Here is a 25572-nt window from a genome sequence, read left to right as displayed (position 1 = left end):
CCATGGCTTGGGGAATGATCTGGGTGTGCCAAATGTCTCCTTTAAGGAAGCACACCCAAATCCAAGGAGCAGGATCTCAGTGACCTCAGGGTCACGTCCAGGGACGCTGGAGGAGGAGGAGACAACACCAACCGGCATCTGGAATGAAGGGGAGCTCTGAGGCAGGAGAAAGGCAGGGGATAATTGTGTGGAATTCCCCAAATCCCTGGGGAATTCAAGGAGACAATTCCCAAATTCCTGGCTGTTTTGGTGTCTCCTCAGGTTGCACCTGCAGCAGCCAGAGGTGGGATAAATCCCCAGGCTCTTCCCAGATGTGCTCCGAGTGTCTCTCAAACCACAGGGGTTCTGTGGAGGGATTCCCACCGTGCTGTGCACCTTGGACATGGCACAGATCCAGGGAAGGGGTGTAGGATCAGAGAATCCTGCTGGGAACAGGCACCAGAGGGACTGCAGGAGGTTGGAAACGCAGAGTGAAGGATCCAGGGAAGCTCCCACCTCTCCTCCCTTTGGACACAGTTTGGTGAATCCACAGCTCCAACCTCGGCTCCTCTTGGAAGCACTGGAGCTTCTCTGCTCTAAATTACAGCAGAATTTATCCCTGAAGTGCACTTTAGGGATTTTTGCTTAACCCAAGTGTGACAAAAAGCCACAGAGGCCAAAAACCCATCCCAAGAGTCTGGGTTCCTTCAGCCCAGCTGGAAAACTGCTCCATTTCCATACTTCCACCACCTTTTCCTCAAATCCTTCCAAGCCCAGCAGGTGATGGATGGCAGGATGAAGGAGTGCTGACAAGAATTAATGTGGATTTTTTTTGCCAGAGCTCCATGCTGACTCCAGCAGAGCACAGGGGGACACGACATAGCTTGGGATGTGTCACCAAAGAACAAACTGATGATCCATCAAATTTCTGACATCCCCCTTCTTTTTGATGCCTCAGAGCAAAGGGAAGCAATGCAAATACACCTGGCCTGAACAGTTCTCCAGGGAAAAACATCTTCCCAGCCCTGGAGTGGGCAGCTGGCAGCCTGAAGAAAGGGATTTGCTGCCTTTGATCTTTGCACGTGAAGGCAGAGACTTCATGAAATCACCCAGCCCTTGAAAAAAATCCAGCTGGTTCCCAGTTCCTGTCACTGTTTGAAGAAGTAGGAGGAGAAGCTCCTATTTGCAGTCCCCCACAAAAAAAAACAAAAAAACCAAAAAAACTCAAAAAAAACAACCTGTGGAGACACCTGTTAGACTGTGAAAACACCATTGTGTTGTTTTGGAAAGACAAAGCTCCCTGAAAATCACATTTTTTCCTGGTCTCTGAACCATAATCATGGAATCACAGAGTGGGTTGGGTTGGAGGAACCTGCAAGATCATCCAGTGCCACCCCTGCCATGGGCAGGGACAATTTCTGCTGTCCCTGGGTGCTCCAAGCCCTGTCCAGCCTGGCCTTGGATATTCCAGGGATCCAGGGGCAGCCCCAGCTGCTCTGGTAGGACCTCACCGTCCCCACATGAAGGAATTCCTTCCTTAATTCTCTTTTAGTTAAGATACAAACCTCCCTAGGAAATCCCACTTTTGGTGCCCTGCCTGCATGCCACATTTGGTGATCTGGCATTCCTGGACTCACCTTTGTTGCTGTCATGGACAAGTTTCTTTGTCTCCTCTGGACATGATCTCCACCTGCAGCTTCCCAAGATCCCCCTCCACGCCCAAATCCCAGGTTTTTACCTGACTTCCAGGTGCAGCACCAGCAGGCAGCGATCAGCCATCTCCTGGAAGGACCTGGCCAGCTCACTCAGGCTCTGCAGGATCTGCTCGGATGCAGGGAGCTGCTCCAGGCTGGCATGGCTGTCCTGGCCTGGGGACGTGGCTGGAAGAGAGAAGAGTTACATTTGGGATGTTCTCCATCCCATCCAGAGCCTCCTGTGTGCTCTGGGTGTTCACCTCTGACCCAGGAGCGGATGGAGGAGCAATGGATTGAACTCCCAGGTGGGTCTGAGGGGTTTCATCAACCTGCAGGAGACATTTTCCTGGGAAGAGAGTGCTCTGGGCTGAGAATTCCTGTGGCTGCAGAGTCCAGGAGTGTTCATCTCGCTCTGCTGGGAGGGAGGGAGGAGCTGCTTGGGAGCCAAGGCCCCCACAGCTGGGAGGGTCCTTTTTGGTCACCTCAATGTCCCCATCCCTTCAGAGGAGCCTTGCTTTGGTTTTGTTCCTTCACCACAGCTCCTGGGCAGTAAAAAGGAATTAAACACCCATGAGGTGCTCATGGATCATTTCCTCTCACTGAGACCTCCTTGAAAAACCTTCTGGGATTTTATCCCAGCCAGGAGAGCAGGTCTAACTCCACAACTTCATCCCTCAGGGGTGTAAAGAGCAATTAAACCACAGGCAGCACCCCTGAGGTGCTCATGGATCATTTCCTCTCACTGAGACCTCCTTGAAAAACCTTCTGGGATTTTATCCCAGCCAGGAGAGCAGGTCTAACTCCACAACTTCATCCCTCAGGGCTGTAAAGAGGAATTAAACCACAGGCAGCACCCCTGAGGTGCTCATGGATCATTTCCTCTCACTGAGACCTCCTTGAAAAACCTTCTGGGATTTTATCCCAGCCAGGAGAGCAGGTCTAACTCCACAACTTCATCCCTCAGGGCTGTAAAGAGGAATTAAACCACAGGCAGTACCCTTGAGGTGCTCATGGATCATTTCCTCCCACTGAGACCTCCTTGAAAAACCTTCTGGGATTTTATCCCAGCCACCAGAGCAGCTCCAGATCCATCACTTCACCCCTGGTATTTTACCCCAGGGCTGATCCCTGAAGCCACAAGAGGAACCCTCTGCAATCCCACATTCCACCCTCATCTGAGGAAGTGCATCCCAAATATCCCAGTTCAAGGCCTCGTTCAAGCAGCACTTCGGGGCTGACATCCTGCCAGGGGTGATCAGTTTGAGACAAGGCTGCCCTGAAATATTGAATTAAACAATGGGATTGTGAAGAGATTTCCTGGATCCCCAAAATCCCTGTGTCCCATGGCCTCAAGGAGAGATTCCTGTGCCATATAAAACATTTTGACTCTTGCTGGCTCCTTCAAAAAGCTTCTGTAACAAGGAAGGTAAAGTCTGGGTTTGAATTTCCAGCCTAACCTTATTCACGGATGTTTTGTATTTGTTTCTTTACGTGGTAACATTATTTTTTTCCCTCACGGAGTTCTCCATCTCTTTGTTGAATCATGGGATCATTTTCTCCAGGCTGAGCCCCTTTCCCAGCTCCTTCAGCTGCTCCAGACCCTTCCCAGATCCAGCACAGCCCTGCACAGGAGGGATCTGTGCATTCCCAAGGAGCTGCTGACAATCAAATTCCATTTGGATTGATGCTGATTTAAGGAAATGTGACTTTTGTGCAGCCATGGCCCTGCTCTGGGAGAGGAATTTGGGATTAAACACTAAAAATAATGGGCCTAAAATTAAACACACCCCCAGATCCAGCCTGAAAAGAGAAAAAAAAGCAAAGTGAGGGGATAAAAACCCTCTTTTTTTTTTTTTTTTTTTTTTGGTGCAAAACAAATTAAAGCAGAGGTGAACAAACAGGAGGGAAATGTACAGTTAAGTGTGGAAATCACAGAATATGGAAATAGATGATCTTTGATGCCCAGAGAAGCTGTGGGTGTCCCTGGATCCCTGGAAATGTCCAAGGCCAGGTTGGACAAGGCTTGGAGCAGCTGGGATGGTGGGAGCTGTCCCTGCCATGGTTGGAATGAGGTGATCCTTGAGGTCCCTTCCAAACCAACCCATTCCAGGAATTAACTCCAGGAATTTAACCCCCTCAGCAACTCCTGAGGTCACAGCAAAATTCATGAAGCAATTTTTTGAACCGAGGAACACCGAGAAATTCCCAGCCTGGCAAATGCTGCTGGAAATGATGAACTGGCCTGGGGTGTGAAAGGGGAATAAAGAGGGAAACGAGGGTGACAGTCCAACCTGGGTGGGTGGGAATGATGAGAATTCCCCTTCCTTGAGACTTCTCCCAGCCCCTCTCTGCTCACTGAGCTCTGTCCCACCAAGAAAATTAATTTATCAGCGAGGGGGTGAGTGGCTTATCTACAGAACCTCTAATTCCAGATTATCCCAGGACTTCAGCTCAGGGTCAGGTCTAGGGATAATTACATGGACACAGGAAAGCAGGAAACCCCACCTGTACCATGCATGAAAAAACATCATTTTTTCAAAGCCCAAAATCCTACATTTTGAGAAGTTTTTATCCTCCTGGAGATGCACTTGGGGCAGGAATCATCTCTCTTTAGCAGAGCCAGCTCTGCCACCCTGGAAGTGCTGGAGATGGATGGAGCCATCAGAGAAAAGCAGGAGTCAGCTCCTTGCTGCTGCAGGCAGATGCACACACCATTTTTCTCCTCTCCACAACTCACTTGCAGCACTTTAAGTGAAGCTGTAATTATATTTGTCAGTGGAGATGAGGGGAGGAGGGAGATGGGCACAATCTGCTCTGTGTTTGCAGCACTGAAATCCTTCTGGGCCCCCCTGGCTGGGAGGAGACTCAGGTGGGGGGGTGAATCTGAATTTTTTTTTGGGGGGTGAATCTGAATTTCTCCTGTGTGTTTTCGCTTCTGGAGCTCAAAGGAAGCCTTTCAGAGCCCATCAATTTTCCTTTCTTCTCTGGACATCCAGAAGAGGAGATCCCATTCTTTTAAGTCTCACTCCAGATAGTTTTACTCCATCATCCTTGGCAGCACGCAGCCAACAAACGAGCTGGAGCAGCAAAAAATAATCAGAGCCTGAATTATTAAAGGGCTTTGAGTAGAAAATGCCATTTGGAGCTGGCTGTGGGGTTGGGCAGCTGTTTGGGCAAAGGCTGAGCCTTCCTGTGGCTGTGGACCCACCACACTCTGAAAAAGGGAGGGATCTCTGCCTGCTGAAATTCTGGGAAAAGGGGGGAAAAAAATCAGGAATGCTGGAAAAACAGACCAGCCACGCAATTCTTCTTCCCCTTCTCCTCCTTCCTCACCCATTTCCACCAGGCTGAGCATGAGCCCACCTGGCCACCACAACACCCTGGCCAAAGCCCTGCTCCACTGGCCCCTATCATCCTGGAGCCTTCCCGAATTGGAAGGTGAATTTCCCATGCTGCTGGATAAAAGTGCCAGCTTTGTTCGGGATTTTCTCCTCCCTGGTTGAAACCACAGCTGAGTTGTCTCCCTCTGAGGAAAAGGATCGTTTCGTTCCAGCAAAGCTGAGGAAAATAAACTCAGCCCAGGCCTTGTCACCCAGGGTTTCTGCAGGTGCCTCCTGGCAGGTTGTGGATGGATGGATGCAGAGTGCCAGACCTCTGGAATGTTAAACAAAACCCCTTGGAGCCACTCAGGTGTGAGCAGAGTGACCACTGACACATCCCAGTGGTTTAACAGCACCAGGAGCAAAATCAGCCCAAGGAGACAAACTCTGCACCCTGAACCCGAGGAAGGAACCTCCAAAACGCTCAGGATCTGCACAGCATTCCCTAATTTCCTCTCTGGGGGAAAGGAAAGGCTCACAGAGACATTTTACGGCTCTGCTGGGGGAAAATCCCTCCTGTCTGGGAGAGAGATGCAGCAAGAAACTCCTGCTGAATTTAAGGAACAGTTCGCAGCTCCTTAAATTCGAATTTCTTCCTCCCTTCCTCTCCAGAAGAGGTAACTCCAAAAAACACTGGGAAAAGGGAATTTGTCACAGGGAAGGTGCTGTATTAAGCCTTTGGAGAGTCAGGGTTAACTCTTCTCTCTGCTGGAGACTTTCCTGGGGATCTCAGGCTCCACTTTCCCTTTCAGTGCTTGAGTTCCCAGCAGGTAAAAACCTGGATAATGAGATTTTATCCATCACTGCCATTCCAGCAGTGTCTTCTGTTCCCACAGCTTTTAGCACCATGAGGAGATGATGCCACAAGGACTCAAAATCGCTACTGAAACACCTTCAAAAAGGAGAGTATCTGGTATTTCAAGGAAAAAGCTTTGGGTGAAGCCAAGCAGAATCAGAGATGTGATCATTTTTTCAAGGAGGAAGGTGTCAACAACAGATCCAACATCAAGGACTTATTTCAGCGGGATTTCTGCCACGAAACCTCTGACTTCCACACCCAAAAAGCATGAAAAAATTAATAATTTTTAAATATTTCACTATTTAGAAGACACCTGTGTGTTAAGCCATGGTCTGTCCCTCTGGGGCAGAGCAAGGGAAAGGTGCTGCTGGTGAGGAAAATTTGTGAGGGGACAGGAATGTCACCAGTGCCCCACCAAAAATGGGACTCCAAGGTTCAGATCAGTCATTCCTTCTCCTAAACTGGTCCATTTGGGAATTCCAGTTCTCTAGGAAAGGACTGGAATGAGCCATAAAAGCTGGAGCTGGATATTGATTCTCCCACAGGATTCATTTCAGGGCAAAGCTGGATTTTGGGGTTGACACCTTCCCTGGGCTTCTTCTCTGAGATATGAATATTTGGGCCTCTTAGATATGAATAAATACTTCAAATATTCACCCAGATATTGATGCTTTTTTACCTAAATTGTTATCTTTTGTAGGGTTTAGATCCAGGGAAATAAAACACTCAAAGGAATGATTTCTCCCAAGACTTCCCAGATCATGGAATGGAAGGGAACCAACAATGTTGGAAGGGAACTTGAAAGGCCACCAGTCCAACCTTCAAGGTATCTGGCACCTCACAGCTGGATTTGGGATGTCAGCTGTGTAAATTGTCCAAATTCCCAGCATTTTACTGGGAATTCACCTTTTACTGGGATCAATGGCAAGGGCACTCACTGGTGCCAAAGGGACAAAGCTGCACTTGCAGGACAAACAGAGGTGAAGAGGAAACGAGCTCAGGGAGAGCTGCTCGTTAATTAATCTCCGAGCAAATTTCCACTAATGAGTCCTGAGGCATTCACATCTTCTGGAAAAATCCCTTCGCCCAGGATTTTTCTCCTGGGAAGCTGAGAAGCCTCAGAGAAAAAGGAAAACAATATTATTTCATTTGCTTCTCCTGTGTTTTGCTGCTTTGGAATGTGGTTGGAGATTGTTTATCCAACAGGACATTGTTTCATTGGTTTCATGTGAATTATTTTGACTTATTGGCCAACTGGGGCTGAGCTGTGTTGAGGCTCTGGAGAGAGTCACGAGTTTTCATTATTATCTTTTTAGCCTTCTGTCTGTATCCTTTCTGTATTCTTTAGTATAGTTTAGTTTAGCATTCTTTAATATATATAAAAATATATAAAAGATATTCTTTAATATATATAAAAATATAAAAAAATAATAAATTAGCCTTCTGAGGACATGGAGTCAGATCCATCATTCCTCCCTGCCACGAGGGCACCCTGCAAATACAACAGAGTTTTCTCAGAGAAAAATTAGGGATGTGCTGGAGGAAACTTAAGGAAGGGATTTCCCCCTGCAGAAGGTTCTGAAGAAGGGAAGGAAAAAAAAAAGCAAGAAAGAAGGAATCAAAAAATGAAGGGCTGGCACTCAGAACTTCCCATGTCCTCAAAATCCAAGCTCAGGAGAAGGGACAAAGCTGGGAAAAAAACCATCCCGACCTTTGAGGCGGCAAAGAGCTGCAGCCCCCACCAGCTGGGTAAACACTAATGACAGCAGAGCCCAGACTGTCACCGGTGATAAAGAGCAGCCTAAACACTCTATTAGTTTTTCATTTGGGGAATTAATGTTTTTTACTGCGTGTGTACACTCGGCACTTAATGAATTGTCTCGTTAGCGCTGCCTGCCTGCCGCGCTCCTCGCTGCTGCTGCTGCCGCCGGGCATAAATTTCCCCAGGAAATTAGAGCTTTTAAAAAAAGGCAAGAACTCCTCCAAAATGTGGGTTTTCTGGTTTTCTGCAAAGATGCAGCCTTGGGAAAAAATGATTATTGGAGAGGAGAAAAGGAATCTGTTAAATAAAATAGAGGGGCAACGTAAGAGGTTTGAGTTTAATCCTACAGCTCCTGGAAGGTTTGGGTGATCCACACTTTTCTTTCTTTAAGCACTTTGCAGTCTGGAAAAGGCATGAAAACCACCAAAAAACAATTGGTTCATTAAAAGAACTCCGAAGATCAGGAGTTTTTCATTAAAAATTTGGGGTTTTTTTCACTGAAGGAAGCAACATTGTGCAGGGAGAATGAAGAGCAGGATCCTAACAAGGATTAGGATCAGGGTTGATTTCACTAGGGAATGATTCCCTAAAATGTCCAGGATTTTCTGTTCCACTGCTCCTCAACTGGGAAAATTCCTCTCTTTAATTTTTTCTGTTTTCAGTCATTTATGATGTAACTGTCCCAGAACTTGCTCTTCTCAGAATTATTATTTCCTGGGCTGAATTAGATGATCTCAGAAGTGACTTGATTTTAAAAAGTCCTTTCAGCTTCTTCTGAGTTCTGGGAAGGATTTTTTTGCCTCTTTGGTGTGCTTCACCTGATTTTCCTTAAAAACAGGGAAATGGAGACACTTCCTTCCACCTACAGCAAACCAAAAACTCAGCCCCTTTTCCTCAGAGTCCACCAGGACATGGAGCTGCACCTTCCCAAAAAATGCCTTCAAAATTTCCCTGCAGGATTTCTCTGGGCCTCAGAGGGATGGATCTGCAAAAGAACCTTAAATCTCCCAGTCTGTTGGACTTAATGGAAGAGAAAGGAATAAAATTCCTGGAGTTAATCAGTGTCCTGATGCTCAGGAGTAAAAGCATAATGAAAATAAACACAGTGAACACATCCTTAGCAGTCTTTTTTTTTGGACAATAAATAGATAATTATAGATAAAATTAATGGCAATAATCAATTATAGATACAATTATAGATATAATTAATCAATTATAGATAAAGGGGATTTTTTTGAGGGCTGTTTGTTTTTAAGAGATTGGTTTGCAAAGCAAGAGGAGCAGCCCAGATGTCTGGAAGACAAAGGAACAAATTTTGTCCAAGGGAATCCAGAGGAAGGTGGGGATGGGAACATCCATGGGAATGATGAAGAGTTCTCAAATTCAGGGTGAAGAATGGGGCAGAAAAAGGGACAAGCACCAGGATGATCAGACTCAGCCTGATTTCTCCACAATTCCTGGTTATTTAAGAGTCATTCCCCCAAATCCCAGAGGAATTTAAGTGCTGGTGAGACCAGAGTGACCCAATGGTGATGTCAAACCCTGGATGTTTGAGTCCCCATCCTGTTTAATAATAATTTTACCAATTATTTCACCCCCTCCAGAGCAGGGCAAGGTGTCACCTCTGAGGAGGAGCAGGGAGGACTTTCTGCTCCCGATCTTTGCCATCAGAGAATAATTTTCTCCAGAAGAAATAAAAGGACTTAACTGGGATGGACCAACAGGAGTGGCCAGCGGGCTCCTTGGAGAAATTCCCACAAAATCCCGATTTCCTGGCATGACTCAGGCGGGATCCCGGCTGGAAAAGGCTTTGGAGAGCTTTGCTAATTGGGTCACTCATTTACATGACAATCCCCTGCGGTTAGGGCTGCTGAGTAATTAGTGTAATGATGATGGCGAGTTGAGTGCTGACCCCAGGATCGATCCAGGCACGGATTCCCGGTGCTGTCTCCCACAACAACCCAGGAATGAGCAGCCAGGCCAGGGAAACAGTGGCTGAGCTCCTCATCCCGGTAAATATTTGGTGGAAATAAAAGCTGAGGCTGAGGAAGGCTGCGATCCATGGGAAAAGCTTCACTGCAGACATTCCAGAGGGGGAAAAAAGCTCTGGAGGGCACCAGGAGATCACTTTGATGGAAAACCAGGGGTTTTTAGGTGACTGGCGACTGTGTGGTTTCCATCCCTGAGTCCAGCAAAGCAGAGCCATTTATAACCTATGAAATGTTCATGCCAGAATTCTAAAATAAACCAAAATAATCTCCTCATGCTCAGTTAAATCAAACCAGGCATTTTATCTCTGTGAAGTCAGCAGGTCCCTGCTGGTCTTGAAGGTGTTTTAACACTTTGCTATCCCAATTTTTCCATGGTTTTAGCCCTCCAAAAGTCAACTCAGCCAAGAGGGAAACCCAGCTGGACTCTTGCCCTCTGCCTGAATTGCTCAGCTCAGCTCTTGGCTGCAAAATCCTGGGATGGTTTGGGTGGCAAGGGACCTTAAACCCATCCAGCTCCAATCCCATGGCAGGGACACCTGCCACTGTCCCAGGCTGCTCCAGCCCCAGTGTCCAGCCTGGCCTTGGACATTCCAGGGATGCAGGGGCAGCCCCAGCTGCTCTGGCAATTCCAGCCCAGCCAGGAATTCCTCATTGCCAAGATCCCATCCATGGCTGCCCTTGATGCCTCAAGGTTTAGCTTTTATATTTTTCACATTCTGTGCTGCTTTAGTGTGGGGTCTGGGCTTCATATTATGGGATGGTGAGCTCTGTGCACAGAGCAGGGAGACAAAACAATTCCTGCTCCAGCTGGGCACCAAGGACAAATGATCCAAATCTCAGCCCAGGAGCACAAACCCCGTGGGCTGCAGAGAGAAAAACAAGCAGGATGGGAGTGCAGGGGCTGAGCTGGAATTGGACACTGAACTGCAATGTGCACATGGAGCAGAGCTGATCCCAGGGAGAGACCCCGGGAGCGCTCGTGCATTTTGGGACCATTTGGGTTCATCTTGGGGGCAGCCCTGGCTGGGCTCTTGTGCTGCCCAAGGGGCATCCATGCAGGAGATCCTTTCAATCCATCCCTGCTTTATTCTTTAATTCCATCTAACCTCTGTTCTAGCTCAGCTTTCTCAAGGCAGTGGCAGCCATTCCCTGTGTCCTGTCCATCCCTTGTCCCCAGTCCCTCTGCAGCTCTCCTGGAGCCCCTTCAGGCCCTGGCAGGGGGTCTGAGCTCTCCCAGCTGTTTGCAGCAGCTTTGCTAAGTACATTTGTATTTCTATCAAAGCTATAAATGGTGATTAATTAGCAGCTGATCGCCCCCGGTGTGGTTTGGATGTGACAGACCCCATTTCACTCTGGGTGAGGGTGGCAGAGCTCCCTGTCCTTGCTCATGGGCATTCCCACCTGGAAACCCAGGAGAGCAGGCAGGAACCTCACTCCTTCCTTAAACACCACCCCAAGCTCGCTGAGGACATGCTGGGGTTTGGAGAAGCCAAAGCTGGGCACAGCTTTGGAGAGATTCAGAGATTCCCAATGTTTGTGGAGAGCATCCCAGAGCAGGAACAGGCTGAGCTGAGAAAGATCTGTGGACACCAGCCATGGCCAAGCAGATACAATGCCCAAAAAGAGCTTTTCCTTCTTTTCCTCCGCTTCTCCTCAGAACCACCAAGATCTCAATAACTTTGCCCACCACCAGCAGCTCCCAGGGCAGGGCCATCCATGGGGGCCCAGCAAGCTGGGGATGATCACACAAAGGAGGTTCCTGGGAAGGGCAGCTGGCCAGGATTTGTGCTCTTCCAGAAGAGCCCCAACTGCTCAGGCAGTGGGAAAGAAGAAATATTGGAAAATAAGGCTATTTATGAAGCTTAAATAAAAAGCTGGCATTTGGATTAAGTCATATTGAAGCAGCAGATATTCACCAAATAATGAAAGCACTCGAGATTTACCTTGTTAATTTAATAGCAGATGGCTTGCATTTGGTGGAAATGTGCAGCTTTTTCTGGTTTAGTCAGAAATTTACTTTTGTTGCAATGACAAAGCCACAGCATTCACCAAGTCCTTCCTCTGCCCCAGGGCAGGCCCGTGTTGGTCATCTTTAATCTGGCTTTCAAATAAGGTTTTCTATTAATATATCTTAAAAATAAAACTTCTCCATGAGCAATCAATACAGCAAGATGTGCTACAAGTTCAGTGACCGAGAAAAAAAAATAAATCAGCTGCAGCTTGAGAGAAATAGAGCCCCATTTAAGAGCTGAATTCAGTTCATGAGGGGGTTAAACACAAAGCCCTGCCTGAGCTCAGCACTGCTGCGTGGCCTGGCTGTGAAATGCAAGGCAGCAATTTCCCCTGATTTCCATTTGTGCTGAAACCCCTCTGCGCCCCTCTGAAAGTGACTTTAAATGACAGCTGTGTGTGGCACACAAGGGCTCCAGTGTCCATTTCCAAGCCATCGTTCCTGGAGTGGGGCAGGATGCTCCTCTCAAAGCCCACTCCAGGCTCAGGGAGGCAAAGGAGAGGCTGATGATCCTCCTGGGAAAAAGTGGCCCAGGATGCTCTAATGGCCCTCAGTAAGCTCTGAGAAGCATTTTGAGATCTCTGGCTGGGAAATGAGCTGCAAATGCTCGGTGTTATCATTAATAAAGCCAGCCAGTGGCAGAGAAATGCAGGATTTTGGTAAAAAGCTGTAGAAAACCTCATTTTTTCCTCCGCTGCTTTGGATGGAAGTTGTAGATCACCCAGACTGGGAATGTGGGGGAAGTGCTGCCCATCTGCAGAGGGAAAGGGGAAAACATCTTCCACAGCCCCGTGGAATTCAGGGAATTTGAGGAGAAAATACCTGCTGTGGGCACGGGATACAGCAGTGAAGAGGCTGAATGGCCTCAGGGTGTGCTCCTGAAGGATTTTCTCTTTGTGGAGAAGGCAATGACAGGACAGGAGGACCCTCCTCAGACCCTGGCTGTTTTTCCAGTTAGAACTGGAAATGCATTAAAATGCTGCTATTGCTCACCAAGGATGACCCAGGCAAGGCCCACGCAGAGAAGGTGAACACGACACTCTGAGCAAATAAAGATTTCTCCACACGAAGGGGCTGAGGGAAGGGCAGCTACTGAGCTGTGACAGCCATGGATACACGGTGCAGATGTAAAAGAGTTTAATTCCAATGAACCTTGTGGAAGAGAAGGCCTGGAAGAGGTTTTAGAGTGACTTCTGTGAGCCAGAGAGAAGTTTGAGAAGAGGATCCAAGTTTGAGAAGAGGATCCATGTTTGATAAAAGGATCCATGTTTGATAGGAGGATCCATGTATGGGAAGAGGATCCATGTTTGAGAAGAGGATCTATGTTTGATAAAAGGATCCATGTTTGATAGGAGGATCTGTGCTTGAGAAGAGGATCCATGTTTGATAGGGGATCCATGTTTGAGAAGAGGATCCATGTTTGGGAAGAGGATCCATATTTGAGAAGAGGATCCATGTTTGACAGGAGGATCCATGTTTAAGAAGAGGATCCATGTTTGACAGGAGGATCCATGCTTGAGAAGAGGATTCATGTTTGGGAAGAGGATCCATGCTTGAGAAGAGGATCCATGTTTGGGAAGAGGATCCATGTTTGACAGGAGGATCCATGTTTAAGAAGAGGATCCATGTTGAAAAGAGGATCCATGTTTGATAGAGGATCCATGTTTGACAGGAGGATCCATGTTTGAGAAGAGGATCCATGTTTGGGAAGAGGATCCATGTTTACCCCTGAAAGAATTTCCTGCCAAGGTCATTGGCACAGAAACCAAGAGAGAAAGAAGGATAATTAAGAGAAACTGCACCTGCATGTTCCAATGAGCACCGTGTTTGTCTTGTGACCAATGAGTAAAGGGTAAATTTATGAGTTTTGTAAGAATGTACAAAAAGCATGCAGGCTGGAATAAAAACTGTTTGAAGCCTTCTGAAAATGGAGTGTGTTGCTTTGTATTGTCTCTGTCTCAACCATGACAAAAGACAATCCTGATTTAGGTGAGCTGGAGGAGCTCAGGGCCTGAAGGGGCTCCAGGAGAGCTGCAGAGGGACTGGGGACAAGGGATGAACAGGACACAGGGAATGGCTTTATTATATATTATAGATATTATATATTATAGATATTATTATATAATATATAAAACATATTATTATGCATTATATAATAATATATTATTTATATTTTATAAATAATATATTATTTATATTTTTATAAATAATATATAAAATAAATTTATAAAACCTATTTATTATTTGTTTGCATCCAAGGAAGCTTTGCTGGAAAAACTGCTGCCTTCCCCCAGGGCCACCACCTCCACGTGGGCTTGTTTGGATTATGGAATTTCTGGCATTGCACCAAAAATTCAGGTCCTGATCACTCCCTGAACACTTGGGTGATGCCCTGAGTGGGAGCAGGACTGAATCTCAAGTTTTTGGAGCAGAAAAGAGAAACAACCAAAGGATGAAAATTTCATTTATAAGCAGGAGGTCAGGACAGCCTCTGTCATTTCCCCTTCTTCCCCTTGTTCCAGACACTCCTGGCATTTGTGCACAGACATTTTGGGATGAAGTTATTACAAAGGAAGATGAATTTTTATTGTCAGGAGGACGCTGCCAAGTGAAATATTACACTTTGCGCTTTTATTTTTATTCACCACCGTGTGGAACGTCCTCTCCGAGGCCTGAAAGTCAAGCTCGTGCCCTTTAATATCTGGAAAATATTGATTTATTAAAAAACCTGAGTTTCAACCAGACCTCAAATTATAAATGATGTTTTATTTTAACAGCTCTGACTGTTAGAACATAAATCCTCAGCCCTGAGAACTCTCCTAGTAATTAAATAAATATTTGGCTCCTGAACTTTGATAGCATTTCCCACTGGGTTTTGTTTGATTTTGTTATTTGTTTAATAACAAAAAAAAAGCTAGAACAGAGCAAGCGCTGTCACCCAGGTATGGAGAAGGCAAAGTCTGGGTTACAGGAATATTAAAGCTGCCTGGAGTAATTTGGGTTTTAATTGTTAACTGGTTGTGTAACCTTAATTATCCTTCTGGATCCAAAGGATCTGATGATGGAAAGCTGAGGGAGGAGTTTGAAGTCCTGCTCTAGAGCATACACAGGAAGGATTTCAGTCACCCAGAGAGGCTCTGCTGCCAAGAATGATTTCATGGACATAAAACACTGTGACTTTGTTCAGCACCAGCAAATTTCCCTTGTGAAATTCCCAGAAAAAAAAAAAAAAAAAAAAAAAGTCTGAGCTGGTTTTCAACTCCCAGCTCCCAGGAGAACTCAGCTGCCCCAGTCCTGGACACCTTCCCTCAGGATTCTGCTCCAAATTTCCAAACCAAACTGCAGAAATTCCCTGTATCCTCACCACATTCCCCTGAGTCCCGGCATCCCCTCGAACTCTGTGGGTTTTTAATTCCATGCTTTTCCTTTTCCAGCTCCTCAGCTGTCCCCTTGCACCCCCTGAGACAGCATGGGATGCTCAGGATTTGTCAAACACACACTATTTAATTCCAAGGATGCTGGGCAGGAGGAAGAGCTCAAACCAAGACAAAGGCTGTTGGAACCCTGGATTCTGAGAATTCCAGACTTTCTGTGCTGCCAGGCTCTGACCCCCAGGAGAAACCTGCATTGACCTGAGGCCCTGGAGAAGCTTCCAAAATGGAATGACAGAACTGGGATTGTGGGTGTGCAGTTTGAATAGAAGTGTGTGATACCACAGGGTGGGAGAACTTAAAAGTTTGACTTTCAGAGGAAAACTGCACCCTTGTGTCACCGTCGTATTTTCTGGAAAAATCCCTTTGCCCAAGATTTCTCTCCTGGGAAGCTGAGAAGCCTTGCATTTGTATTTTTAATTTTCCTAGTAAAGAACTGTTATTCCCATTCCCATATCTTTGCCTGAGAGCCCCTTAATTTCAAATTTATAATAATTCAGAGGGAGGGGGTTTGCATTTTCCATTCCAGGGGAGGCTCCTGCCTTCCTCAGCAGACACCTGGCTTTCCAAACCAAGCCAGAAATGATGCTCCTGGAGCCCTCCATGGTGCCCCCACAGCCCCCAGAGGAACAAAAGCTGCTAAAACCCCAAATTTCCGCTGTCCCAATCCCCAGGCAGAGGTTTCCCATGGGAATTACTCACTCTGGGCTGCTGAGAGGCTGGAGAAAGCTGCCTTGGTGCGTCCTGCCAGCCACTCCAGGCTCTCGTGCAGGTTGGCCAAGGCTTTGAGGTCGCTGACGTCCCGCAGGATCTCCTGCTGAGGGATCAGTTTGTCTCCCAAATTCCCGATCAGGACCTCGGATTCTTTGCCAAAAGCAGCCCTGAAATGCAAAGCAAAGCCCCCCTGAGGAATGTGGAATCAGGCACAGCAGGAGAATCTTTTCTGTTGCGAATCTTGCAAGTGAAGAGTTTATTTTGATACGAGAAATTAAATATTGGTTAGTTGTCACCATCGTATTTTCTGAAAAATCCCTTTGCCCAGGATTCTTCTCCTGGGAAGCTGAAAAGCCTCAGAGAAAAGGAAAACAATATTATCTCATTTGCTTCTCCTGTGTTTTGCTGCTTTGGAATGTGGTTGGACATTGTTTCATTGGTTTTATGTGAATTGTTTTGACTCTTTGGCCAACCAGTGCCAAGCTGTGTTGGGACTCTGGAGAGAGTCACAAGTTTTCATTATTATCTTTTAGCCTTCTGTCTGTATCCTTTCTCTATTCTTTAGAATAGTTTAGTATAGTATTCTTAATACAATATAATGTCATAAAATAATAAATTAGCCTTCTAAGAACATGGAGTCAGATTCTCAATTCCTCCTCCATGTGGGGAACCATGAAAATACCACAGATAATTCTGTGTTGTAAATTTGTATAAAGGTATGAAAGTTAATGATACATGGTATTATTACTAATATTTTTAAAAACTGGTTTTTAACTCTTTTAAACAATATTAGTAATAAAAGTCAAATCCAAGCTCTTTGCCCAGTGCTTTTCCCTCTCCGAGGCAGAGCTGGGAATATCTTTGGGGATTATCAGCAGCACCTCTGCCTGGGGGATGGACTGTGGGATGCTCCAGAGATGAGGGCAGCCTGCTTCCAAAAACCAATTCCAGCAGCAGAGGCTGGGCTTTGCCTCCCTGCCTCCCCTCACTGCTGTGGTTTGGAATGGGAGGAAATCTAGTTTCATTCTTACTACTTTTTTTTCTTTTAGTTACTTTTAATAAGATCTTCTTTGTACACTTTTAAATGTTTTAAACCTACTTTGCCTTTCTCCTAATCCTATCTCACAACATGAAAGAAGCACACTAATAATTATATTATTATTATTATAATAAATAATAACTAACACTAAAGCCCATCACACTCATCAACACATTAGAAAATTTTAAAACTGAAAAAATCTCGAATTAGCAAACCAAAACCACTACACCTACCAAGCTCTGAGCTCCTCTAAAATGCTCCAGCAGGTCCTTCTGGCTGCCAAATCCCACTGGAATAATAATAATAATAATAATAATAATAATAATAATAATAATAATAATTCCCAACTAATGGGAATAATTCCCAATCAATGGGAAATTCTGCTGGTGCCTTCTGACATCTCCTTGCTGAGGAGACAGCAAGGGGTTAAAACAACAAAATCAATCTCTGTCCACAGGCTGAGGATTATTTTTTGCAAAGATTTTTTTTGTTTGTTTGGATTCTTTCTATTGAAACAAATGAATTACAGGAAAGCTGGGGAAGGAGGGAAAGCTGGGCACGGATCTCTTTTGCTGCCAGGGGACAAAAACTGCTGGTGAACTTTCAGGATTTGTTCCAAAATATTGGAATAATTTTCCAATATTCATTAGGGGCTGCTGCTGAGTAGTTCCACGTCCAAAAAAGAACATTTCCCCAGATTTCATCAGGCTTGAACCTTCTTTTCCAGGAAGGGATGTGTAGTCCTGCCCTGCTAGCCAAGGATTAAGGCACAGGAACACCAAATATTGAAATTTTAAACATCACAGAGGTCAAAAGTCCTGCTTTGGGTGAAAATAATGACATGAAAATGAAATAATAATAATGAAGTGAGCTCTCCCATTCTCTGCTAACCAAGGATTCCACAGGACCTGCTTCCCTCTGGCTCCACTGCAGTGTCCAGGCAGAATTATTCCCAATTCATCAGCAGTGCCAAGAGAAAGAAGCAGCAGCAGCAGTGAAGAAATCATGTTCCTTTGTATTAGGAGAAAAGGCTGGGAAAAGGCTGCTTAAATGGGAAGGGGATGACAAAAAAAAAAATTGGACGAGCAATTAACTTTATTTTGAAGCTTTCAGGAGGGATCTATTCAACCACCACCCATCCTGCAGGAAGTTTCTAAGCCATCAATTGGCTAAATCTGGCCCAGACCAATTATTAAGATTTAAATGAATGCCCCAGGAGCGTTCACATGGCACTGGGAGGAACTGGGGCTCAGCAGATGATGCTCTGTGCAAACAGACACTGAGAAAAGATCTTTGTCCTGAAGCCTGGGCTGAAAAAAAGCCACAGCACAGGAGCTTTTCCCAGGAAATTCAGTGTGGATGACTTAATGGGCTTTTCCCAAAGGCTTGCCATTGGAGCTCCTCTGATCCAGTGTCACAAAATACTTCAATGAACGGCCAGGAGAATGGAATCAATGGGATAAAATGCACATTGGGATGAAAATGTTGCTTCTGTCAGCGTCAGGCTGAGCTTGGCCACCCGTTTTTGCCTGGCCAGGAATTTCCACTCAGCCAGCAGAGCCCACTGGAGCTTTGCTATCCCAAAATGATGGACCAGGAATCACAGGGAGAGCCAGGAGGGGCTTCCCAGGTGAGGAAATGAAGGATAAATGTGAAGGCAGGTGAGGACTGAATCCATGAAATTCAACTCAGGGACTGCACAGAGACCTCGAGGGCTCTGCAGCCTCTCCCTGCTGCCCTGGGGATGTTTTAAATCCCTGCCCAAGCTGCAAACCCTTCTGTGACCCCACAAATCCCATCCTCTCCAGGCTGCATCCCCCCTGTCACGGGGCTTCCAGGCAGGGAAGGAGGAAAACGACAATCTGGGCAAATTGGACTTGTTATTTTCAACAGCTTCTCCTCCTCCTCCTCCACTTTTACAGCCAAGTGCCAATCAAGGAAGTGATGAATAGGGATGGGAACGTGCAGCCTTTGGAATCTCACAGGAGCTGAGCCATTCCCAACGTTCAGGCAAAGGGAATCTGCCTCCTTCCAGGCTTTCACTGGCATGAAAGGTAGAAACAACCTGGTTTGGGCACAGGGAGTTGTCTCCAAAAGAATTCCTGTTGGAAATATTGGAATTTTTTATTTGCTCCCCTGCGTTGGGATTGGGGGGAAACTCCACCATGGTCATGGGTCAAATAAAAGATTCCTTTGACAGCATGGATTTTGGGAAGTACCACCTCCTTTAGGTCAGAAAATGCTGCTCCCTCCATCACGTGGCTGATCAGAGCAGCACCAACCAGCAGGACAAGGATTTGCCTGGATTCAAACAATCCTTTCCTTCCCCAGTCCCAGGCATTTCCTTGACTTGGATCACAAAGACAACTCTCCAAATGGCTTTGTCAGAACAACAGAGTGAGCAGAAATCGCACCAGGAAAAGCTCAGGTTGGATATTGGGAAGATTTGGATATTGGATTTGAGGGATTTCTTCCCCCAAAAGGCTGCCCAGGGCAGGGCTGGAGTCCCCAGCCCTGGAAGGATTTAAAGCCATGTGGAGGTGGCACTTGGGGACATGGTCAGTGGTGGCCTTGGCAGGGCTGGGAATGGTTGGACTCGATGATCTCCAAAGCCTTTCCCACTTCCCAAATGATTCCATGATTTTCCTGTGGACAAGACTGTGGTTGTCTTCAAGGGTCCCTGGATGAGGGAAGAGATGAGAATCTTGACTCCATGTTTCAGAAGGTTGATTTATTATATTATGATATTAAAATGCTATACTAAAACTATACTAAAAAGAATAGAGAGAAAGGATCCATCAGAAAGTTAGAAAAGGAAAGAATGGAATGATAATAAAATCATGTGACTGCCCACAGCCTTGACACAGGCGGCTGTTAATGGTCTTCAAGTAAAAACAATTTCACATGCTGGGTAAACAATTCTCCAAATCACATTCCAAAGCACCAAAACACGGAGAAGCTGAAGCTTCCCAGCTTCTCAGGAGAAAGAATCCTAGCAAAAAGATTTTTCATAAAATATGTCTGTAACGCACGACAGCTGTGAAAACGCCGTAAATTCGCTCCTACTTTTTGCTGCTGCTCTCCTTGAAACCCATTCCCAACTTCCCACCGTTTTTTACCTTATGAAATCCTCCTCCTCCTCTCTCTTGGGCCTCAGCTGCTTGGGCTGAGCCATGTTGCTCCAGTTGGGCAGGGATTTCAGGAGCCTGCTGATGTCGTCGTCCTTGGCCCAGGAGGCGCTGATCACCAGCTTCTCATCCGACTGCACGATGCTCCTGCAGGGAGAGCAGCAACAACCACCTCATCCTGATTCCAGGGACACTTCTCATTTAATTCTGTGTTATGGATGGCATTCCATGGCACACACGCGGGGATTGAGCAGTGAGGAAAGGATGCAGAGAGGAATTCCGCACGCGGAGGGGACAGCGAGGAGGGTGGGCGGGGTGGGAAATTCCCTTAAACACACAACTCCTGATGGACTATGATGGACCTTCTGAGGGAAAAAGGGCCATTTTCCTAAATTCTGCAATCCTGGGAATTCAGTTTGGCGCCCAGCTGGAGGAGGTCACCCTGCACTGGTGTCTCCATGGATCATTTTTCTCTGGAATCTCAGGGGAGCTCAGCAACCTCAGCCCACGGTGGGGTCACTGCCAGGTGGGACCAGCCTGGAACACCTGGCTGGAAGCCACCACCACCTCCCCCCACAGCTGGCCCAGCCTGGGGACCAGGCCTGAAGCAAGGAAGGGGAGTGAAGGCTCCAGGATCTTCTTTCCAAGTCACCCAAAGCATCTCCTGATGGAGATTCCAGCTAAATCCTATGTGGGAAACTGAGTCAGGGACTGCAGCGGGTTCCAACGGGGAAGAATTTCCCTGTTTTGTGTTCTTGGCAGAGTAACTGATCTGAATTCCTGACTGGGAATTGCAGGACACAAATGGGATGCTGTATTTGGAGAAGTCAATCCAGGACCTTAAAGATTCTCATTCCACCCCTGCCATGGCAGGGACACCTCCCACTGTCCCAGGCTGCTCCAGCCCCAGTGTCCAGCCTGGCCTTGGGCACTGCAGGGATGCAGGGGCAGCCCCAGCTGCTCTGGCAATTCCAGCCCAGCCAGGAATTCCTCATGGCCAAGATCCCATCCATGGCTGCCCTCTGGCACTGGGAGCCATTCCCTGTGTCCTGTCCATCCCTTGTCCCCAGTCCCTCTGCAGCTCTCCTGGAATGTGCTGGAAGCTTTCCCTAGATCCTTCCCTTCTCCAGGGAACATTCCCAGCTCTCCCAGGCTGCCTCCAGGCTGGAATGGACTGAGCCAACAGAGGCTCTCCCACACCCCAGCACCTCCTGACACAGACCTGGCAGAGCCATTCCAGCCTCACTCTCCCAGATCCAGGCTGGAATTCTGGGGCAGAGATGAGGTGTCAGCAGCATTCAGGTGGCGATTCGGGGAATAAATAGAAATAAAAACAACAACAACACCCCGAGCTCTGAGTTTTGAAAGGAAAACACGAGACAGGAGCCAGCTCTGAGCCATCCTGAAGGGAACAGCTCATTTCTCCTCCCACCCCTTCCCCATCCACCAGCAAAACAAGCTCAGCTCAGGAACCACACAGCATTTGTGAAAACGAATTTGTCACATGCGCTTACAGACAAATTTCCCTTCCCTCTGAGTTCCACGTTCAATCTGTCACACACAAAAGGCTGAGTTTTGTTTCCAGCCACATGAGACCTCGGCGTCAACATTCCTGTTTGGCCTTCTGCTGCTGGGAGGGAGGCGGTGTTTTTCCACTCAGGGGAAACAAAAAAATTGAAAAAAAAAAAAAAAGGTCTTTTATTTTTCACCCTGGTGAAAACTGAGGGGGATAAAAGAGCTCCACCAGCAGCTCTGACATCTGAGATGGAAAAAGGGGATTTGATGATATCTGGGCATTGCTGTGCCAAGGCAAGACAACTGTTCCAGGGAACACATCAGCCAGGGCTTTGTCCTCTGCACATTTAAATGACTGCAGTAATATTCTCCTTCCCTTGGGAGTCTATTTCACACTTGAACAAATCCAACTCTTGGATAAAAAAACTCCTGCTACCGAGCTCGTGTTTTATTTTCCTCAATTTCATCCCATTACTCCCCGTTATTTCCCCTCTCAGCTCAGCTCTCTCCACGTCCACTGTTTGCTCTCTTCAATTATTTCCAGCCTTATCGTGGCCCTTCAGATGCCCAGGACTCCAGGGCATCTTTGGGAGTGTCCTGATGGAGTTACACAGAGCCACCTCTCTCTTTTATGATCCTTATTATCCTCAAAATCCCAATTGTTTGTGGAGTCAGTGCTGGGGAGGAGACGGGGGAGGATGTTGGGGTGCTCTGAAAGCTGCAAACTCAGCCTGCTGTCCTTGCTTTTGCAGGGTCAGAGTTTTCCAAGAGCCCAATCTGCGATTCCTGCTTTCCTCACATTTTGGTGGTGCCCATGGAATCCTGGAATGGTTTGGGTGGGAAGGGACCTTAATGCCCACCCAGTTCCACCCCTGCCATGGCAGGGACACCTCCCTGGGTGCTCCCAGCCCTGGCCTTGGACATTCCAGGGATCCAGGGGAGTCCTCCCTGGACAAGATCCATGGATCCACTGAAACCAGCGAGCTCCAAAGTAATCCATGGAACAGCCCCAGCACTGCCTGGATCCCTCGGAATTACACCCCCACTCTTTCCCAGGGCTCCAGCACCTCCTGATTTTTATTGGTGTTGGTTTTACCCCAACCACCCCCTCATCAAAAAGATGCTGAAGAGGCTGAACATCCCTGATCTCCGTTGGACACCCAGCTTTTCCCAACTCCTTTTCCCCACATTCTCTTCCCAGCTTCTCAGCCAGGGTTCCCCCTCTGAACCTTCAATCCAATTTGTGTCCTTGAGTGAATTATGCCAGGACAGGGTGACATCTTTTAGTACAGCTCAAAACTCTTCCTTCCACTCCCCTTATCCCAAACTCCTCCATAATTTTCCTGCTGCTGCCACAGGGAGCTGACCTTGGCTGGATCCAGGTGCCCACCAAGCTGCTCCATCCTCCCCAGAGGACAGAGAGTGGAAAAATGATGGAAAAAACCCTTTTATTGTGGAGCAGTCACCACAAAATACGAAATATCAGTCTGGAACAGCTGTCCTGGATATGTCTTTCCCAAAATCCTTCCCATTCCCAGCCTGCTGGTGGAAGGAGAGACAGCCCTGATGCCATGGCCAAAATCCTGGTGCGTATCCCACCTTCCCAGGTATCCATCCTGCACTCTGAGGAATCATTTCTCTTATGGGAAATCATATGGGAATACCCCTGGACACAGCTGGGGGGCCGTGGCTTTCCAGCAGGAAACATCTGGAAGCCACAGGGGCTAACTGGGCTCCTCTGCCTTGTGCCAGGTGGATTTTTTTGGATGATTTTTCCCTCTTCCCACGGCCAAAGTGATGTTTCCGTGCTGAGCTTGTGCTACCAAGGGTTAAAAAGCAGCTGGGCCAGGCACCCACAGCCTGAGGGGACATCCCTGCCCCAAAAAAGGGTCAAAAAGGCAACTTAAACCCCAAAAGTTCATGGAAGGAAGGGGAGATGCCACTAAGGAACAGCAAAATGAGTGGTAAAAGCATTTCCTGGGGAGTCAAAAATTCCTGCTTGGCTGCCCCATTTTGGCTGAATGAATCTGCTCTTTCTTAATAAAAAAGGGGCTCAGGTTTATTTTGCCTGGCTGGAAAGCAGGAGGGGTTTCTTTTCTTCACCATTTTGAGCAATCCAGGCCCAGTTATTTCCCATGTTTTTCCCCCAAATTTAGCTGAGAGAGTTCAGCCAAAGGAGGTTGGTCACCAGAAGCTGCCTCCAGAGAGGGAGCTGAGCACCTCCGGAGGATTTAATCACTTTTTTATCTCTCTAAACCACATTTTGGTGATGCCCATCCCTTTTTAAGACTAAAAAGACTCATTTGCGTGAGGGATTCCTGTACTCGGAGCCTTCAGAGAGGTTCAAGAATGAACAAGGTGAGGATGAAGATGAGGAAGAAGGGTGCAAGATGAAGATGAGGAAGAAGGGTGTGGACACCAAGACCGAGCTTAGAGTGGACAACAAAATAAAAACATGCAGCTTCAATGTGGATATGAATAATGTTGGCAAATTTATGTAGAAAAACATGGAAAGAGATTAATTTTTGCATTTGAGGCAGGAAACTTTGTCAGAGAAGGGTGTTGGCAGAGGATTAAAAAGAAGGGCTCCTGTTAAGGGCAGCAACCGTGAACCGGGCAGGTTTCTCCTTTCAGTATCTCCAGAAATCCCACAAAAATGGTTTTATACTCAGGTTTTTAACATAAAATGGTTTTTAACTCTGGGGTTGAGCTGCTCTCCTGGAAATCTGCTGGAGACGGGGGTTGGACACGACTGGGAAGTGCTGCCAGCACGGCAGGAGGTTTGGGGGCTCCATCTCCCATTTTATTTGCATTTTCAGCCCCAGCTCCTCATCAATTAGTCAGAAATCAGAGCTGACGTTTGTAAACAGTTTGGGTGGCAAACTGGAACTGGAATTTTGGAGAAAAACACGATTTGCCGGAGGCACCTCACCTACGCTGAACTTCCAAAATTCGTCATCAATTAACAAACGAGAGCTGTTATTTATAGGGATGTCCAATCCCATCCAGCCCCCTTAGGTTTGATGTTTTTCTTTTTAAATCCCTGGAAAACACGAGCCAAGCGGAGCTCAGACATGAACAATCTCAGCTGTGCATTTCCCAGTGCTGACGTCCTTCCCGAGCTGTTCCCGCAGAGAACTCCGGATCAAATCCTGCCTGGAGGAGCCTCCCTCTGGATGCTTTAAACCCACATTTGCTCACATTTCCCCTGAAGGAACAAATCCTGCAAAAAAAAACCTCTCTGCCTTCCCAAATTCTCACTCTTTGCCACCCCTTGCTCCGCCAGCTTTGCCGGATGCGATCGACTCCCAGCTCCAAGGAGTTCATCCTGATTTTAAGGAGCTGTAAATAATCCTGACTCCACCACCTTTGCCCACACCAGGATTTATCCATCCCAACAGCCCAGGGAAAACCCTGGAGCAGAGGGCAGGGCTGTGTGGAGCCCAGATCCCTGCAGAGGGCATAACATCCCCGCGGATGGGAGCGGGAAGGCCGGGAGCTGTTCCGCTCCCCTGCATTCCCGGGAATGGATCCGGGTTTCTATTTCAGTCCTTTGCCAGCAGCAAAATGACAAGAAACATTTCCTGTTTTTTCCTCTCGCTGCAATCAGGAGATGGCCAAATTAGCGTTGTCCTAATTAGCCCTCAGCAGGTGCCAAAGCCAGGAATGGCAAAGGAAGGAAGGAAGGACCGTCAAGTTCAAGCCAAACAAAATCAAATCCATTGTCTGGCTCCAGGCAGGGAAGTTTTGGGTGAAAAAAGGAATATTTTGGACAATGGCACACGAGCAGTTCCCAATTTAGGGGGGTGTTCAGACAAAGTTTAGCCTCTGCTCACTGCTATTGTTAATAATAATAATGATGATGATGATGATGATGATGATGAGCCTGTTTGCCGGATGAAGTTTTTCCTGAATAAAATCAGGCAATGGGAAGTAATTTCTTGGTCAGGAAGCACAAGGGCTTTTTCAGGCTCAATAGCCATGGAGGGGATGATGTAGAGCAGCTATTCCAGCCCACATTCCTGCAGCATCTTGTAGTGGTTTTTAATGGAATTATTTATCCCCATCGGATGAGGCACGATCCTGGTTTTCCTGTCCAGGAGGGCTGTTCTACAGATGGATAACTGGG

The 25572-nt window shown here is 47.0% G+C and overlaps 1 protein-coding gene across 1 annotated transcript in view; it reads right to left on the bottom strand.

The window, feature by feature from the left end:
• Positions 1 to 25572, bottom strand: part of LOC121334187 (exocyst complex component 4) — a gene marked incomplete at its 5' end in the record, with an annotated part of 213738 nt that overhangs the window by 26951 nt on the left and 161215 nt on the right. The window contains 3 exons of the mRNA XM_041401096.1: positions 1718 to 1859; positions 15750 to 15928; positions 19920 to 20075. Of these exons, the coding sequence (XP_041257030.1) occupies positions 1718 to 1859; positions 15750 to 15928; positions 19920 to 20075 (477 nt within the window). The remainder of the gene's footprint in view (positions 1 to 1717; positions 1860 to 15749; positions 15929 to 19919; positions 20076 to 25572) is intronic.

This window comes from Onychostruthus taczanowskii, unplaced genomic scaffold (assembly GCF_017590055.1).
Source record: "Onychostruthus taczanowskii isolate IOZ18803 unplaced genomic scaffold, ASM1759005v1 scaffold184, whole genome shotgun sequence".
NCBI classification, from domain to species: domain Eukaryota; kingdom Metazoa; phylum Chordata; class Aves; order Passeriformes; family Passeridae; genus Onychostruthus; species Onychostruthus taczanowskii.
This window is presented reverse-complemented; position numbering and strand designations above follow the sequence as displayed.